The sequence below is a fragment of the Struthio camelus genome, chromosome 20 (genome assembly GCF_040807025.1).
Source record: "Struthio camelus isolate bStrCam1 chromosome 20, bStrCam1.hap1, whole genome shotgun sequence".
Classification (NCBI taxonomy): Eukaryota; Metazoa; Chordata; class Aves; order Struthioniformes; family Struthionidae; genus Struthio; species Struthio camelus.
The window spans coordinates 8040564-8059492 of record NC_090961.1 but is presented as its reverse complement, the minus strand read 5'-3'; the positions used below and the strand labels follow the sequence as shown (position 1 = coordinate 8059492).

The 18929-nt window shown below is 50.1% G+C and overlaps 2 protein-coding genes across 2 annotated transcripts in view; both read right to left on the bottom strand.

The window, feature by feature from the left end:
* The window catches only part of CDK5RAP2 (CDK5 regulatory subunit associated protein 2), a 212462-nt gene that overhangs the window by 156975 nt on the left and 36558 nt on the right, over positions 1-18929 (bottom strand). The gene's annotated exons all lie outside the window — the stretch shown is intronic.
* Positions 1-18929, bottom strand: part of MEGF9 (multiple EGF like domains 9) — a 97264-nt gene that overhangs the window by 70430 nt on the left and 7905 nt on the right. Inside the window, exons 2-4 of the mRNA XM_068915355.1 lie at positions 5152-5566; positions 4656-4758; positions 3691-3791 (exon numbers count right to left, since the gene is read on the bottom strand). Coding sequence (XP_068771456.1) covers positions 3691-3791; positions 4656-4758; positions 5152-5566 — 619 coding nt within the window. The remainder of the gene's footprint in view (positions 1-3690; positions 3792-4655; positions 4759-5151; positions 5567-18929) is intronic.

Sequence of the window (18929 nt, the reverse complement as noted above, 5' to 3'; positions counted from 1 at the left end):
GCCCACTGCATCCCACCTCTACTTGCCTGCAGATGGCTGATGCACAGCTCTCATTGCATTAAATGGGTGCAGATGTTTGGAAAAACAACTGAAGGAATCATTATTCTGCTGGAGAACGCAAGTCTGTCTAAATTAAAACATCAAAAAATCATGTCCATTTCACAGAAATGTCATGTCAGGGACAGAAAGAGAAACACATTGCTCCTACTGAGTCAAAACATCCTCCTTCAAGACTTTTGGAATGAGTTATCTTGAGTTTTTCCATTCTGAACCAACTTTTAGTATCTAATTTTAGAATTAGCATGAAAACAAAAATGTTTTCAATTATTAAATTCATTTTGACCAAGCCCAAAATGTTTTTTCCAGTCTATCTCTAGCAGAGCATTTTGAAACTTTATAGTTTCTTTCCCAGCTGGAGCAAAAAGCCAATGTCAGATCTCAAATACCCAAACCGTCTGTGCACAGCAAATACAGAAAAGGTACATGAACACAGTCAACAGAGCATTGCTGTAAAATGCTCCGGCTCTGCTAGTAACACTTCATCCCAAGAAGACTCAGGTATAATCACATTCATCCTTGCTGTGGCAATTGCAGGACACGTGAGCTCATGAGACGCAGAGGTCTTTGACAGGTCGCAGCACAAGGACCATCATCGGTTTTATACATGGAGAGGAGGGTCTGACTCGGAAGTGACTTTTATTTCCGTAAAAAAATGTCCATATCTTGAGGATATGGACCTCCTAAAACGCGGGTTCCTGCTGACGCTGGTCCAGATTTTCTGTGTGGCTTCAGAAAGTCACTTCATCTGGATTTGCAACTGGTGGGGAAGGGAGAGGAGGGGATGCCATTTCTCTTGCTCATGCGGGAGCTGCAGATCCATTCACTCTGCTGTGTAAGTGTCCAGAAAGAGACAATTATCCTCCTTTTCCACCTAAAATGCTTGTCAAGTCACTAACATGAAGAGAAGTATCAAAATGCTGGGAACTTTGGCTGCAGACAGGAAGCAAAACTGCATGCTTTGAGGCAGTAGAAAGTGTGTGTCTGGGATACTTAAGGTTTTTCCACCAGTATTTTTACTGCTGTTGTTGTTTACATTGTGTATCCACATAATTACGGCTTGCAAGGAAAAATGTGAAAAAGGAAGGATCCCTTCTCAGCAAGGCATAAAAGATACGACAGGAAAATATACGGATATATTGTTTTAAAACTAGCTTAGCTGCCGGCCAGGCATGTGCATACTTCAGGAGGACTCAAGGAGGGAGTAGAAAGGTGGTTAACGTGTCCGGTGACCCACTTTGAGACTGGGCAACGTTAGAGCCACGAGAACAGGAGGGTATCTGATAATTTGTCGCTGCTTTGCTTTTCTGAGGCGCGCACAGCACCGTTGCCTGCCTCCGGCCTTCCCCAAGCCCCTCCGCTGGGTCTAACGGCAAACACCAGCCCCTGCCTCCCTACAGGGCAGGCTGCTGAGCCGGCCGAGGACAGGACTTGCTACCAGGTATTTGATTTTTACATTCAGGTGTCTGAGGGACTGGCTGTCCCAAGGGAAAGAAAGCAAGCGGGGCTTTCTCTTTTTGGAAGCCAGGGCTTTCTCCTTCCGCTTCATGCAAGCTCAGGTCTCTGCCCTTCCCGGGATCTGGGGGTTCCCACTGCAGCACAAGCTCAGAACTTCACTGCCCAAGGCCGAAACAGAGAGGCAGCATCCTTCCCAAAAACACAGGCCTCCGCTCTGAAGCCAAAGAGAAATCCCCCCTTCCTGCGGTAACGTCGGTGCTCTACAGACTCCTTCGGGCCCCATGCAGTATATACCCATTTATGCACACAGAGATATGGTCATAGCTGCATATTTCTGAGCAAATCCTCCCTCGTTAGTGGTCAGCGTTTGTAGCGCTCCCTCACATCCCTGGCCTGCCTGCAGAGGGGCCCAGGCTGCTTTTCCCAGCCCTGCTGGAGCTGGCCACCGTGGGTACCTTCTCCTCCGCTCCCTCCCCATCCCTCGCCCCTGCCAAGGTTCCCGCAGGAGGCGGGCACCCCACAACCTACTCTAGAAACATTTCCCCAGCCCCAGGAGCATAAAACATTTGTTGTTAAATCTCCTAAGAAGCGACTAGATCTCTACAAACGTCACGGGAGGAAAAGCCCCTTTTCGACGACGAAGCAAAGTCAGCACAAATAGTACAGACCAGTGGGAGAGGGTTACTGCACCCAAAGGGCAAACGAAGGGTGAAAGACATGGGAACACAAAGGGAAATGCTTCATTAACTCCTCCAGAGGTTATCTACTCTGTTTAAAAGCTAATGTCTCCTTTGAAACGGTACAATGCATCAGCTTGCAGCCCGGGCCATTACAGAGCTGCTCCAGGCAGCCAGGGACACTTCTACCAGGGTCTCTATTAAGAATGTCTTTGACCAGAGCCACCTGTCACAGCAAAGCCCAACTAATGATCTGCCTCGGCATTACTCTTTTCATCTTTTCTGAAATCACCCAGCTTTATGATCCTGTTCGCCGTTATCTGGGAAGAGATCTGAAAGTCAATGGCTGCAGTTTATGGAGGGGGAGGGCAGGATATTTTTCTTTTTGTGCTGTCCTGAGTCCTCGAGGACTTCCAGCTAGAGCGAGAGTTTGTACGAGAGAGGCCATAAAGAAAGGGATAACCGCCTCGGCCAGCTTCTCCTGGGGCTGCCAACATCCTCGCTCTTTGGCAGGGAGGTGATTGCACAGCGTCTCGACCTCCCCCTCTGCTGTACCCAGGCGGGTACCAAATATCCACGTACCTATTTTTGCTACAGCTCCAGGCAGCTTGTTCATGCAGGGGCCTGCCTGCAGAGCCCATTTCTTTCCTGTCTCTCAGACTGCTGTTTACATTTTTGTTTGTGTAAATAATCTCAAATAGGAAGGCTTTGCTTTGCTTTTCCCCCCATTAGATAATATTAATTGCTGTAGAGAGCCAAGTAGCTTGGAGAAAGGGGAAAAAAACCACTCTGGAAAAGATGCAGGCCTTGCAAGTATTTCAAGGGCCATCTGCAACTCCTCCAAAACTGTAAAGACAAACAAGAGCAACAGTAGCCCTTATTTATTTAGTAGACATCATGGCAGCGTTACTGCTCCAATCTCAGCCAAGAATTAGCACCAAAAATATAAGTCTTGCTATTCTTCAACCACTCCTGTCCTTTAGGAGTCTTGCGGAGAGGACCCATTAGCCATGGCTGGCTTGCACGCATGACAGGACCCAACATCTGGAAGGCGTCACCTGGATTTTTGGGTCAAATGCCAGCTCTGCCTTCTGCCTCCTGCCTCCACATGCAGTGCATCTCGCCTTGTGACTTTCCCATTAGGGCGGATGCTAGTCTTCTCCTAGTTGGTATTCAAACTATGTTATGGGCTGTCTTGCCATCTGTAAGATTCTTGGCCCACGCTGACAAGCAGCATCCTCCAGTAGGCAGCAAACAGGAATTTGTATTTCTGATTCTTACCTGCCACCCTATGCACCATTTCACCTCCAGGCATCTCATGCTTAGCTCAGCTGTAAGCACTTTGAGCAAGCACTTCACAGGTTTAGGAAACCAAGGCTATCAGAACAGAATAACGCAGTCCTGTGGGTTCAGGAAGGGGCCCAAGACCTGTCAGCAGCGCCCCAACAACTAAACCATTTAACAAACCCACAGGTTCACTTGCTAAGGTGGCACTCACGAAATTGGGATTAAAAGTCCCAGCATTGCCTTCTGAGGCACAAAGAGGCTACTGGAAACCCCAGCGTTTGTGGTGTTCAGAATGGCGATAACGGCAGTTCTCTGCAATACAGCGGCACAGGTGGGAGAGATGCACGGAGCAGGAGAGACCAGTGTTGGTACCATCATGATTTAGCTACAGCCCCTGAGAAAAACGTGTCCTCATTGCACATCTGGACACTAGTATTTATTAGGCATAATAAGGAAGGACTGCAATCCATTTGAACATGTGGAATGAGACAGACTATTTAATAACAATAATAAATAACAATCAGTTTATTAATAATTCATCTGGTTCATGCAAACATCTTCTCCCAGCAGTCATTCCCGCCTACTGCGTCTCTTTGATTTTAAGCAGGGCTACTTAGGCCTGTCCCTGAATTTTTGTTTGGATAAGAGCCAGCATAGCTTCCAGTTGGATGATGCTGATTTACAGCCCATCGAAGCTTGCTGCTATAGCTACACTCTGGGTTTTTTGTGAATTATCTTTCAGGGCAGCCATCAGTTCTGAAATACAGGAAGGAAATGCCAGCAATCGGAGGAAACCTGAAGTGAATTTCAGGCACGGTCCTTATATACTAATTCCTTTTTTATCCCCCTGCTTGCTCAGCATTTGCACAGGAAAGTCCTGCCTATTATTGGCATGCTTTTCAGCACAGACATGATATACGCTACAAATGCCAGATGTTAAAAGAACAATACAAACCATTAGCATGTAAAAGAGTGGCATTGCCTGTAAGTTAATAGGTTCAAAGAAGGTGTTATGCTTGGCAAATTGCTTTCTGCAGCACCTTACAAACACCTTCTCTTAGCGCCCTGCATCACTGGGAGCTGATGGCACACGATATTTACAGGCAGAGGTTCTCATCCCACTGAAAACACAGTATTAAACAAGAGGAGAAAATCAGATAGGAGAATTGTACAAACATCTTCAATACACTTGTAGTATTCTTTTAAATTACTACTAACTTTCCCTTTGAAAATAACCTCAACTTCCAGAACTTTCTTCTTGCTCATAGTCAGTGCTCGGCTACAATAATAAGAGAGACCTTCAAAAAATTACCTAAATCATCTGGTGCAGATGGGGAGCACTGCACTACATCCCCAGCAAGGAGATGGCTCCATCGCCTGAGCATCTGGCCATCGACTGCCAGGGAATTACACTCTTATGCCCCAGATGTGCTTCCTCTAACAGGTGGTGGATGATTCCCAGCTGCTTTGCAGGAGCAATTTGTCGCTGCTTCCCATTTCCAGGCTGTCGTGGGACCATGGAGCAGAGGATCGTGGAGCTCTTGGTGTCGCCGTTGTGCCACAGCACGCGTGGAAAGTGGCTGGGCCTTTGAGCTTTGCTTGAAATGGCATCTTGGCACACTCTGGTGGGTGATATATAAATAGCGCTCTGCTCCGGCAGCCCTGCTGTCACCCATTAAACTCAAAGTATTTGTTAGAGAGGTGAGTCATGCTCTCAGGCTCGCAGAGAGGAGGATCCATTTCCCGGGTCCAGTCACCCTCTGCAAGAGCACAGCTCCCCTGGTACCTCTTCTCCACGGCCCAGTATTTCTCCCTGTCCCTGTGAACAGTCCCACGCATCTTCAGCTTCAGTTGTCTCTCCCCACGTGAATCGTTCTCCCACAGGGAGTTGTATCTGTGGGTGTTGTGCCCATACTTTATACTTGAAATCTGACTATCTGAAATCTGGCATGAATTGAAGCTAAATCTTTGCTGTGTGAAATGTAGAGGTAAGGATGTAGCATACACTTGTTGGCAGTGCAGCATCTCGGGGCGGGAGTAGCTGACCTGGGAGGAATCACAAGGTTTGCTGCCAACCAACCATGCTCCTGTTAGGAACAAGTAATTGGGGCAAGGACATACTGTTTGGTACAAAACTACAGCTGGAAAGCCTGCATGCAGTGATTCACCTAAAAAACGGTGAAGGAACAATGTGATCCCACCTCCCTTCCTCCTGCCCAGGGTACGGATGGGGGCTCCCAGGCTCATCTCAGCAGCTGGATCCCAGGAAAGGAGCCGGGGAAGAGCACACAGGAAGACCCAGCAGGACGTTCCTCCTCCCTGGGCACAGTGCAACCTCCAAACATGGCACCCTGTTGTCAGCACGTCCATCTCGGGGCTGCCCAAGCCCAGGGCAGCTTTGGGAACAGTAACCTGGCGCGACTGAGCAGGAACAAACCAGGGCTCCAGTGTGTTAAGTCACATCAGCAAGGCGTCTGAAGTCAACGCCAGCCAAACAGGCACAGGAAGGTGTCTCGCCCCATTTTAGGGGTCTGCGGCATTCTAGTTTTGCCAGCTGTTGCGTACAGGCAAGGCTGCTGTATTGCCACGCTGCCGCTCAGCGGGGCTCCCGCTGCAGGGTAAAGGGGCCCCTCACAAGGCAGGGCACAAGCCTTATTTGACTTCCTGCATGTTGCTAATTTTAGGACATACCTCCCCATAGGACTGAGCAGTTAACTGGTTCAAACGCTGAAGTCTTCCTTCAAAGAGACTTCAGGGAGGTCAGCTCCTGGCTAGTGCGGGGGAATTGGGTGGAGGGGATCCTGCACGCTCCCCGAGCCCCTCTCCATCCATCAGTCTAGCCAGCCCTCTTGATGACTGTAGAAAGGGCAGAAACTGCTTTTCCAGCCCTCAGGGAGCAATATCTCCATGCCCAACCTGTCCATATCTCCACAGAGTCCAGACAGAGATCCAAGGATAGGAGATGGAGGGAACCTCCCTCCCATGCTGGGATAGGGCTCTCCAGGTACCCAGGGGCTTCCCCCACCATTCCCCTTCAGGCACAAATTTGAAGGAAAGGACAATCTAGGCTGATGGTTGGGATCTTGTGTCTCCCCAAATCTAGGGTTAAACATGCATGGCAGAAACTCTGCAGTCCCTGCTGAGCTATACCACCTTCAAGACACTTCCTTAAACCAATGAAATACTCTGGTTCTTCCACAGTGGTGTGTCCTTCCCCAGGCATGGTCATGACACGCCGCAGAGCACATTCCCCAGTGGCTGTTGGAGGTGCTGCATCAGCTGTGTCTGAGGCTTCAACCCAGACAGACCCTCTGACAGCAGATGCAGCTCTGCAGGGGTCAGGCTGCAGGGAGTGCCTGGGGCCTCTCCGTGAGGCCTGGGCTGACAGTCAGCTCTCCTGAGCGAGGTGTGCTGTGGTTGCTTAGTTGTATCGCCAGATAAAGGAGTTACGGGAGGAAGTTAGCAGGCTTCGTAGCATCCAAGAAGATGAGCAGGAGACTGACAGGGTATTCTCAGAGACTGTGCAGCTCCAGGAGTCCCCACCCCCCCCAGCAGTGGAGTTGCTGGAGGGCTCTGTACTGTGTGTAACGGTACATCATAACACTGTTGAAGAAGGCTGGAAGCTGGTCACCTCTCGTAGAAGGAGAAAGGCTCTTGCTCCTCCTCAAGATTTGCCTTTGAAGAACAAGTTTAGCGCCCTCCAAGCTGAGGAGAGGCTGGGCATGGCTCCAAGGGAGGCAACTGGCCTGGCAGACCCTGTGCCATGCAGGAACACCTGGAAGAAGTGGCAAGTCATTGTTGTGGGTGACTCCCTGCTGCAGGGGACAGAGGCACCTATCTGCCGACCTGACCTCTTGTCCAGAGAGGTTTGCTGCCTGCCGGGGGCTCGAATAAGAGATATCATGGAAAGGCTGCCAAGGTTTGTCCATGCATCAGACTACTACCCTCTGCTGCTCTTCCATGTAGGCACTAATGACACAAAAGGCAAATTGGAAACCGTCAAACGGGACTTCAGAGCTCTGGGAATGGTGGTTAAGGGTGTGGGAGCCCAGGTCGTTTTCTCCTCAATCTTGCCTGTGAGGGGAAAGGACAGGAGGAGGAGTAGACGAGTTTTCCAAGTTAACAGCTGGCTGCGCACCGCTGGTGTTGGCAGCAGGGTTTTGGTTTCTATGACCATGGGACCCTGTTTGAAGATCAACAGCTGATGGGGAGAGATGGGATCCACCTTACCGAGCGGGGCACACGTGTCTTTGCCAACAGGTTGTCCAGCCTGGTAAGGAGGGCTTTAAACTAGGCAAGATGGGGGAAGGGGAGTGGTATAGTGACACGGTAGTCAGTAAAACACCACTCAAGTCAGGATGCCTCCAGCGGGTGCATACAGCCAGGGGAGAACGCATGGTATATGGCTATGGAGGATCCTCTTGCACCTCTCCTGGGAAGCTTACATGCTCAATTGGCTCTCTGAAATGCCTGCACACCAATGCACGCAGCATGGGGAATAAGCAGGAAGAGTTAGAGGTCTGTGTGCGGTTGCAGGGCCATGATCTCATTGCAGTTACAGAGACATGGTGGGATAGTTCACATGACTGGGATGCGGCCATGGATGGCTACTTGCTTTTTAGGAAAGACAGGCCAGAAGAGTGAGGTGGTGGAGTTGCTCTTTATGTGAGGGAGCAACTGGAATGTATGGAGCTCTGCCTAGGGGTGGATGAAGAGCAAGTTGAGAGCCTGTGGGTAAGGATTAAAGGGCAGGGTAACATGGGTGACACTGTTGTGGGGGTTTACTACAGGCCACCTGACCGGGAGGAAGTCATCGATGAGGCCTTCTACAGACAGCTGGAAGTAGCCTCACGATCACAGGCCCTGGTTCTCAGGGGAGACTTCAACCACCCTGACATCTGCTGGGAAGACAGCACAGCTAGGCACAAACAGTCAAAGAGGTTCCTGCAGAGAATTGATGATAATTTCTGGACCCAGGTGGTGGAGACGCCAACGAGGAGAGGTGCAATGCTAGACCTTGTACTAATGAACAAAGAAGGTCTAGTTGGAGATGTGAAGGCTGGGGGCAGCCTTGGCTGCAGTGACCATGAGATGGTGGAGTTCAGGATCCTGCAAGGACGGAGCAGGGCAATGAGTAGGATTGCAACGCTGGACTTCAGGAGAGCTAACTTTGGCCTCTTCAGGGACCTACTTAGGGGAATCTCATGGGGTAGGGCCCTAGAAGGAAGAGGGGTCCAAGAAAGCTGGTTAATATTCAAGCATCACTTCCTCCAGGCTCAAGATCAGTGCATCCCTCTGAGGAAGAAGTCGAGCAAAGCGGGCAGGAGACCTGCATGGATGAGCAAGGAACTGCTGGCAAAACTCCAACAGAAGAAGGAAGTGTACAGAATGTGGAAAAGGGGACAGGCCACTTGTGAGGAATTCAGGGACGTTGTCAGAGTGTGCAGGGATGTGACAAGGAAGGCTAAGGCCCAGCTGGAATTAAATCTGGCAAGGGATGTCAAGGACAACAAGAAGGAGTTCTTCAAATACATCAATAGCAAAAGGAAGACTAGGGAAAACGTGGGCCCGCTGCTGAATGGGGCGGGTGCCCTGGTAACAAAGGATATAGAGAAGGCAGAGTTATTGAATGCTGCCTTTGCTTCAGTCTTCACTGCTAAGGCCGGTCCTCAGGAATTCCAGACCTTGGGGACAAGAGAGGAAGGCTGGAGAAAGGAAGACTCTCCCTTGGTGGAGGAGGATCAGGTTAGAGATCTTTTGTCCAAACTTGACATCCATAAATCCATGGGCCCCGATGGGATACATTCACGAGCGCTGAGGGAGCTGGCGGATGTTATCGCTAGGCCACTCTCCATCATCTTTGAAAGGTCCTGGAGATCAGGAGAGGTGCCTGAGGACTGGAAGAAAGCCAATGTCACGCCAGTCTTCCAAAAGGGTAAGAAGGAGGAGCCAGGAAACTCCAGGCCTGTCAGCCTCACCTCCATCCCCGGAAAGGTGATGGAACAGCTCCTCCTGGAGGTCATCACTAAGCATGTGGAGGACAAGAAGGTGATCAGGAGTAGTCAGCATGGATTCACCAAAGGGAAATCATGCTTAACCAACCTGATAGCCTTCTATGACGGAATGACTGGCTGGGTAGATGAGGGGAGAGCAGTGGATGTTGTCTACCTGGACTTCAGCAAGGCTTTTGACACTGTCTCCCATCACATCCTCGTAGGTAAACTCAGGAAGTGTGGGCTAGATGAGTGGACAGTGAGGTGCACTGAGAACTGGCTGGATGGCCGAGCTCAGAGGGTTGTGGTGAATGGCGCAGAGTCAAGTTGGAGGCCTGTAGCTAGTGATGTCCCCCAGGGCTCAGTCCTGGGTCCAGTCTTGTTCCATGTATTCATCAATGACCTGGAGGAAGGGACAGAGTGCACCCTCAGCAAGTTTGCTGAGGATACTAAACTGCGGGGAGAGGCTGACACACCAGAAGACTGTGCTGCTATTCAGAGGGACCTGAACAGGCTGGAGAGCTGGGCAGAGAGGAACCTCCTGAAATTCAACAAAGGCAAGTGCAGGGTCCTGCACCTAGGCAGGAATAACCCCATGCACCAGTACAGGCTGGGGGTTGACCTGCTAGAAAGCAACTCTGCCGAGAAGGACCTGGGAGTCCTGGTGGACAACAAGTTAAGCATGAGCCAGCAGTGTGCCCTTGTGGCCAAGAAGGCCAATGGGATCCTGGGCTGCATTAGGCAGAGTGTTGCCAGCAGGTGGAGGGAGGTGATCCTGCCCCTCTACTCAGCCCTGGGGAGGCCTCACCTGGAGTACTGAGTCCAGTTCTGGGCTCCCCAGTACAAGAGAGACATGGCGCTCCCGGAGCGAGTCCATCAAAGGGCTGCTAAGATGATGAAGGGACTGGAGCATCTCTGCTATGAAGAAAGGCTGTGAGAGCTGGGCCTGTTCAGTCTGGAGAAGAGAAGACTGAGAGGTGATCTGATCAATGTGTAGAAGTATCTGAAGGGAGGGTGTCAAGAGGATGAGGCCAATCTCTTCTCCGTGGTGCCCAGCAACAGGACAAGAGGCAACGGGCAGAAACTGAACCACAGGAAGTTCCATCTAAACCTGAGAAAAACTTCTTCACTGTGAGGGTGACAGAGCATTGAGGTAGTGGAGTCTCCTTCCCTGGAGATATTCAAAAGCCATCTGGGAGCAATCCTGGGCAATGTGCTCTAGAGGACCCTGCTTGAGCAGGGAGGTGGGACTAGATGATCTCCAGAGGTCCCTTCCAACCTCAACCATTCTGTGATTCTGTTCCTATCCTCCTCTTCAAAGCTGCTTGCGTGGTGCCATGCAACAGATTAGAGATACAAAACTTCCTCTCCTGCATCCCTACACAGCCTAGGCAGAGCTGCTTTGACCACCCCACGTCTTGCAGCGAAGTACATGCATTTGGGCTGAGCACAGTTTCAACGTGGGCAGGGCAGCTCATGCCTGTGTGCAGTTAGGTACACTCCAAATGCTGGATTTACTGAACCCAACTTTATTCAAAGTAATGGTAACCCAAGTAGCTTCACATAAATAAGCTCTTGAGCAGAATTGAATAAGCTATGAGGCAGGGATTTCGGGGAAGCAAATGCAGAGCAGGTGGTTGGAAACTACATTAACAGCCCTGTTAACAAGCAATGCAGATTAGACTGAACAACAGCTCATCAACATTCACTCCAAAGGCCACAGGCTGCAAAGGGAGGAGAATAGAAGAACAACAAGAAGGAGGGGAGATGAAAGGAAAGCAGAGCTGGGAATTGGTTTTAATAATATTGTTTCCTAATTACAGCGTGACAGAGAGAGCAGATGCAGTCTATTTTGATGTTTAGAATTCAACAAAGGACATGCTGAAAACTCAGCAAACAAATCACTAAAGCAGGGGGGAAATGGCAGTAATGCCTGCGACAGTGTCAACTCAGCACGGGGGAGTGGGAGGTCAAGCATCCAGCCCTGAGCTCATGTTGCTACTGGCTGCCCACGCTCCAGAGAGCTGTGCTCGCCACAGCCCAGAACCCTCTCGGTGGAGAGGCTATAAAAAGCATTTAAGGGCTTCTCCTGACCTCAGTCACCTGCTGCCCTCATAAGGTTTGTTGGGAAAGGTAGCACCTTCATTGGACCAGCTGGCATACAGGGTCGGGGAAGAAAAGGAGAAGGTTTAGGGATGTCAGCTTTGCCTGCAGTTGCCATGAGTCTCCATGGAAAACAAGGGAAACCCGCACACACAGTGCCTCAAGCAGAGAGGCATGTTCCTACAGCAGCTCTGTAGACTGGATGTGGCAGCACCTCTTAGCCCAAGGCAGCTCCATCTTCGCAAGGCAGAACCATCTTTCCAGGGCAACAGAAACCTGTTGCTTTCATCTTAAAGTTCCAACATTTGTCATGGGAATTCACTATCATTAACCCAATATGAGAAACCAAAATGACTTCCTCCGCAGCCCAGTGGCATAGCTAGGACCATATGTCAGGGCCCTGAGCCATGCTCTAACTGCTGCACTGTGACAAACCTGGCACAGATGGGTACGTATAGCTGTCAGTCCTGACCATCCCCAGCATGTATAGAAGCATGGAGCCCACTTTGCTGAACAGCATAGGTATAGGAAGAAGACTTCAGAGTCCCAAATAACTTTTCTCCAGCTTGGCATGGTGTTTGTAACCCCCCCTACACTCATTCGAGCTGTATGCAGAAATCTACAGGATGAGGAACACTAATGCACGTTTTGGTCCAAGTCCAAAATAAACACCGGCTATAATAACCCTCTCAGGAAAGCTAAACAGAGGACCCTATTGTTAGGGACAACTCTGCACGTTACGCTTCATTTGGGCCAACAGCCCTTCCAGCATGAGGCTCAGGGCACCATCTGCTTGATGTGGGTAAGGTAGGCCGAGCCCAGAAACCACAAAAAAAAAAAGAGAATCTTGGGACAGAGAATTTCAGATGCTGCTGCTGCTTGGGTCCATCTGGACCATCAAGGCACAAAAAAGCGTGGAAGAAGAGGAGTGGGCAGGTATGTTAGACCCAGTCTGGTCTTTGTTGGAGGTGGCTTGGTTGTACAATATCTAGATAAGAAAAACCTGCTCTGGAAAAGCAGTATTTTTCCTTGGAGAAACAGTGACTCCTCCAGCTTGTTAGTGCAGAGATGCCCTGGGGTCCAGAGGACTCGGGGGGTGCATAAGAAATCTGAGTGCATCTTCCATGTGGCCTGCAGTTTCAGATGCGCCATTTTTCTTCTCTTCTCCCAGTGCGATAGGAGGGCTTTGTACAAGAACAGCACGCTCTTCAATCTGAGAGTAACACCTGCAAACCCATATTTATGGGGTATGCCAGTGTTGAAAAAGATTGCTGTCTATCTCAAGCCGGGGAGCTTGCTCCTCACCAGCCCCAGCTGGCCACCACAGCGCTCGGCGTTTCAGACCATGGCGTCTCTCGGACGTGTGAGCAGGCAGACTCTTGCCTGCTCTGCAGCTCAGCCAGCTGCAGCCGAGCCAGCCTCAGCTCCGAGCTGATGCCTTTCACACCTCCTGGAAAACACAGCAATGCTGGCACGTGGTCATGCTGCTTGGAAACTCACTTTATACCTCGTGGCCGGGATCCTGGGCCACTCGCTCATCACGGGAAGCTAGAGCAGAGAGGGGTGGCAAAATAGAAAAGAAGCTTTGCTACCCTGCACTATCAGGTATCAGAGCAGACTCTTCTCTCCTTGCTGCAGAATGGTGGGTCCTGGCTTCTCTTGGCTGAAGGAAAAGGGAGAAGTGCAGGGGAAAAATAAGTGCAGAAATGCGCTCAGCAGGGAAACCCACCTGTGGGAACAAGGGCATAAATACCGTGCAAAAAGCCCTGCTCACGGATAACAGAGACGTGCACCCTGAGCCGAGCAGCTGGGAGAGGCCAGGCAGCCGCCTGAACCCAGGAGGGTACCCAATGGGGATTTAATCTCTACAAAATCAGACACAGTCTTTCTGGAGCAGGTCTGCAGCCGTGGCAGAGCTCACAGACTGCTGGGGGCCATCGCCGAGTTTCGTCCACCGAGAGCGCTCGGAGGAAAGGCACTGCCGTCTCCCATGGCGCTCCTGGGCTGGTGGCTCACGAGAAAACGCCAGCGCCTGGGACCCCGCACAGCGTCTGTCTGCCACACGTTGGGCTCAGATCTGCTGGGAAAAGCTTTGCTAGCTTAAAAAAATAATAATAAATAAAAGGAGAAGGACATGAAACACAGAGTGAGCGACTGCCTCGGGCCTGCGGGTCTAACTCTGTAAAGCCTGCCCCTCTCCTCCGCTTGCGGATGATGTTTCTGATGTTATCAAAGTGGAAACACAGATATGTTTCAATCTCCCCCAGGGAAAAGCAATGAGAAGTTTATTTTCCTGACAGCTCACTTATGACGTACGGTCATCTGGCAAAGCAATTTTTTTTTTTTTAAGGGGCGAGGGAGGGCAGCGCTGTGGAGGAGCTGTATTTTGTAGCCAGGGTGCCACACAACCAACATGGGATCCGCATCTCGCCCCCGGCTACGCTGGCAGCTGGGCAGAGCAGCGAGGTTTGGGGGAGCACGTAGACTGAAGTTGCCCTTCTGTCCTCATAGGCATACGCAAAAATTGCTTTGGCCCAGATTCTCAACTGTATTTAAACAGCTAAATCACATCAGTGACTATTTAAGCATTATACCCTTTTTGAGACGCAGCTTACCTCTGTTTAGGAAAAAAAGGGGGTGGGGGGAGCAGTCTTCCTGCTGTTCTCTAGTCGATGCGGCTGCATGCGGTTCTTCATCAGACGAAGTTGGCGCACAACAGGCCCATCGCGAAGAGCCACGGGAAACCTGTAGCTTGGAGACGCAGATGGTGCACGAGAAGGTTGGGGCTCAGCCCCCAAAACTGCAGCGTTTCCAAGTGGCTGCAGACACTCATCCTAGACATCCGTGCACATGTCATACTGCTCAGCCGCTCTGGGGAACGATGAGCTTTGGTTCCTTTATGCTTGTAAAATGCTCTACTAGCCTGGAAAGGAAGAATTAGAAATGTGCAAACAATTAATTACTAATTAGTTGCTAGACTGTTCACAGCAAAAACCTGAGGCCAAACAGCTCCTGCAGAGAATATCAAGCATGCTATACTGTGTTTGGTGTTTGGATGACACGTGCTTCAGCATCACCATGCCTGATGGAGCAGAAGGTGCAGTAATAGGAAATACCTGGGAAAGAGAGAAAAAAAAAAAAGAGGTGTTTTAGGACCTGGAAGGGAGAACAGATGGTGCTGGGGAACAAGGGAATGACACAGTGCCCTTTGGGAGGCACATGCTGAGCAGTCAAAAACACAATTAAGGCTGCCAGGGCCTCTGTCACAGACACCTTGAACCTCTGGCTTGAATTTCCTGAGAGAGGCAAGGAAGAGGGAAATTAAAGAAGGCCTCCAAAGCAGCAGCAGCATAAGGAGGAGCAGGGGCTTTTAAGGGAAGAAACAAAGCTCTGTGCAATGATTAGAGGTAAATTGTCACCAGCTGAGTTTGGCTGGAGGTAGCTTTTAACAGCTGTGTCTGAGTAGGCAAAGTTTGGGAGATATGTGAGGAGGGCAGTGGCCTTGAGAGGAGACTATCTCCTCCAGCAGTTCCTTTTCCGCCTGGATGGATCAATGGGGTAAGTTTGGGAGTACTGCTGGTGTGGGGGTGGCTTTGGGGTGGTGGCTGAGGGCATGGGAATAGTGAGGAGCTTCTGAGGCCCCAGGGTGGCATACCCTGGGGTTGTAACTGGGGGCTAATGGGGGCTTCCTGCTAAATGAGGTGTCTGTGGCTGTTTGCATGTCAGACTTGACTTGTCTGCAAGTCAAGCCAAGCCAAGCCTAGGCTGGCAGAGAAGGTGTGAGGGTGGGTTGTTTCCTGGCCCCTGTTGCAGGTGCTGTCCCCTGTGGTCCTGCCTGCATGGCTGTTTTGTAATGTGGCCCCCAGGAATCCTTTTCCATAGGTTGTTTTTAAACTCCTCTGCCCCTGGCCTGGCTGGCAGAGGAGGAGGGTGGTGGTGTTGGTGGGCCCATGTGGCAGCTGGGGAGGGAGGAGGCAGGGGCCTGAGGCCCCTGGATGGCAGCAGATGAAGCTCCTGCTAAACTGAAATAACCTTCCAGCTGGGCTTTTGGCTCTGACTTAACCACGTTGCTTTTAAAACCCGTGTCCCAGTGAAACATGCCCAGCTCCTGAGTAAAGGCTGTTATTCAAGCTGTTGGGTGTGGTTGCTCATGTCTTTGGGGACGTCCCTGGTGACTTAAACAGCAGTAGAAGGTGCTACATGGATGGAGAAGGGATTAATGCTCTTTAAAACGCTGCTTGGTTCAACCTAACCAGGGAAACTTCCCAGCCTGGAGTGGTGCGGTGCGGTGCAGCTTCTTTAGTGTCAACGTGGGAAAGCGATAAGGGGAGGCCCTCCTCCCCTCTATCTCATAATCTGCGGTAATGAGAACTTGGCCTAAATCTCTTGCTCTCCAGGCTCGCGAGGGCTGGACGGCGATGCCGGCTGGGTGGTCCTGCCTCGGAGCAGCTACCGAGGGTGGGCGCGCGGTGCGTGCCGGCTTTGCAGAGCCCGGTCTCCACTTGACAACACTCGCGGATTAGGAGAGTGAGAACTGAAGAGCGCAGTAGCTCTCACTGGTTGGCGGATTAAGCGGAGCAGGAGGGCGGCACGTGGTGCGGACGGGGGACGGTGCCACGTGTGGGCAGGCCTCAGCCGTGGTAAGTAGCGCATGCTGCCACTCTGCCCAGGTCGGGCTGGTCCCCAGTGAGGCTCTGGCCATACCTGCTTTGTCTCCCAAGTAGAGAGTTTCTCTCTGTGTTGGGGTTTTTTTGCTTTGTAGAATTTCAGTTTGCTGCTTTTTTTTTTATTTTTTTTTATGAAGCTGGGGTGGGTGAGATCCTCGCGGGCTGGGCAGCCGGGAGAAACGTGTCACCGCAGCAGTTGCACGTCCCCATCCCTGGTGCAGCGTGAGCTCAGCTCCGTGCTGGGCGCTTCTGCAAGCCACCGTGTCTGGATGGGAGGAAGCAATCGATGGATTTTTATTCCTGGCTCTGGCTGATGTCTCTGTGGGTTATAACAAGGGTGTAAAGCGGTACTGCCCCCTCCCTCCTGCCTGTGAATGTGCTAGGTTGGGTTTTGGGAATAAGGCTCTTTCTAAACACTTGCATGATTGATAGTGGTGTCTTGTTTAGTTGATTTGCGAGTGAGGCTTGGAAAAGAGCCACCTGTGTCCTCCTGTTAGGATCCCAGTGCTGTCCATGCAGGGGAGGAACTGTTCCAGTTCGTTACAGCACATGATGTGCGTCGCTCCAATGCTGTTACCTCCTCTCCTACGTGTTTGGAGAGGATGGTGTCTGAACCTAGGGAACAAGAAAAGTCCCAGGGTCAGACCAGTGTCCTCAGCTGTGACAGTGGGAGATGCTGTTTAGGAAGGTCATTTTCAGAAAATCACGCATGAATCGATCACCTCCTTTAGCAAACTGCCATAGGGATTCCCTAAATTGAAAACGCGTGCAGCACCAGTGAGCACATCACGCGTACGCAGGAATTTATGTGCTTTTACTCTGTGCACCAGAGATGGCAGAAGAGCACTCTTAGTGCTGATGTGTCCAAGGCTTATAAATGTGCTTTTTCTTACTTTGTGCATGAGATTGTGGTAGAAAGGTAGTGATTTTTTTCTTCTTTTTTCCCCCTCCTGTATTTAAACTATATTTAAACTATATAAACTGTATTTAAACTAGGCTTGTGAAGTGCTGCTCAAAATATGGATTGGCTCTTATGTCTTAACCATTTATCAAACTGTTTCTATTGATTTTACTAGGGTAGTTGGTTTTTTGTTCAGGTCTAATAGCAGATTTCAAGGCCAGAGGTAGCCATTAAATCATCTAGTCCTACCTGCTTTATAATGAAGGCCATGCAACTGTCCTTTGGGTTCTGTATTGAGCTGGTGTTTGACTAAAGCGTGTTTCCCTTTGTTTACTTAGGGGCTCTAGTATTTGAGGGAATAGGTTAACTACCTAACAATTTTCCTGTTAGGCTTTAAATGCCCCTTGAAATCCTCCTTTATATGCCTCACACTAAATCTTGAACGATCACAGCGCAGAGAGACGGGTTCTGTCTGGGCCAAAGCTGGAGAACAACATCCCTTGGAAGCACCTATAGGTTTGAAATGACATAGTCGATATAATGCGCTTGCTGCTGTGGTATATCACTTAAGAGACAAGGAGCTCAGCTGAGCAGGCACAAGATACGGCAGTGTGTATCACCTCCTGTAAAAATGCATTTACCTCCCTTCTAGGTAGGGCTGTGAATGAAACTACCTACTTAAACGACAGCTCTAGGGGAGTCTAAAAGCTTCTGACTATAGATCTCCTACCCTAGTACGTTTTTACTGCTGAGGGAAGAGAACAATGCTTTTGTTTAATAATAATAATTTAAAACAAGGGCCAGTCCAATAAAAGATGGAGTGTTTCAGTAAGTTGAAATAATTGAAGTGAAAACAAATAATCTGTCTTTGTGGTACATCTTTCATTTTAGTTTAAAACAATCTAGCAATCTGTAGTATTTATTTACAGAGGGGCAAGAATAATTTTTTGGTTCAGTTCTTAGCTAAAGCATGCTCTGTTTTGATTTTTTTTTTAAGAAACTTAAATAGTTTTTGGCTTGAGCTTTTATTGGAAAATCTGTAAGAGGATAGGATTTTAATTGTTTATGTGAAAAGAGCATTGAGTGGAAGAAGATTGCTTGAAGCTGCAGAACAGGTAAAACCTCAGCACAGCAGCCTTCAACCTGAGATGTGTGGACTGCTTCAAAGTGGTCCAAGAAGGTAATGAAGGAAAACGAGCTGCATGTTGGTGGCTCTGAATTCTCCAGGCAGCGATTGATCTGTGCTACCAAGAGGCAGGGGGAAAGGTTGAAAACTGCTGCACTATTGCACCCGAGCAGCGCCACAAGAGGGCAACCCAAGGCCACGAATCTCTCCTCAGCCCCAGGAGGAGCTGGTAGGAGCGCTGGGAAAGGATGACAGGCTGGAAAATGTAGACACCATCTCCCTCGCACAGAGCCAGGCTGCCGGAGAGGGGGCTCCCTGTGCACCGTGTACTGGGGCAGCGTGCCTGTGGGTGGTCGGTGCAAGTACATATTGCACCAGTGCTAATTGCAGGTGGTTTTTCTTAACGAGGAGCAGTTTGTTGGCACTTGCTAAATTTATGCTGGATGCTTCTCCAACCTCTGGAGCGAGGCAGCAGCTGCCACTATCGATCCAGGGTTATGGTGCTCTGTACTCAGACCGTGCCCTGCTGATTAGTAGGTGCCAGCTCCAAAAGCAGCAAAGTGGCTGAAATCAAAGGTGTGAAACTTATTTCCTAGCAGGTCATGCTAAGGTGCTGTTGCCACAAGTCTAAGAGCAATTCCAGGCTGTGGGTTTTACGTA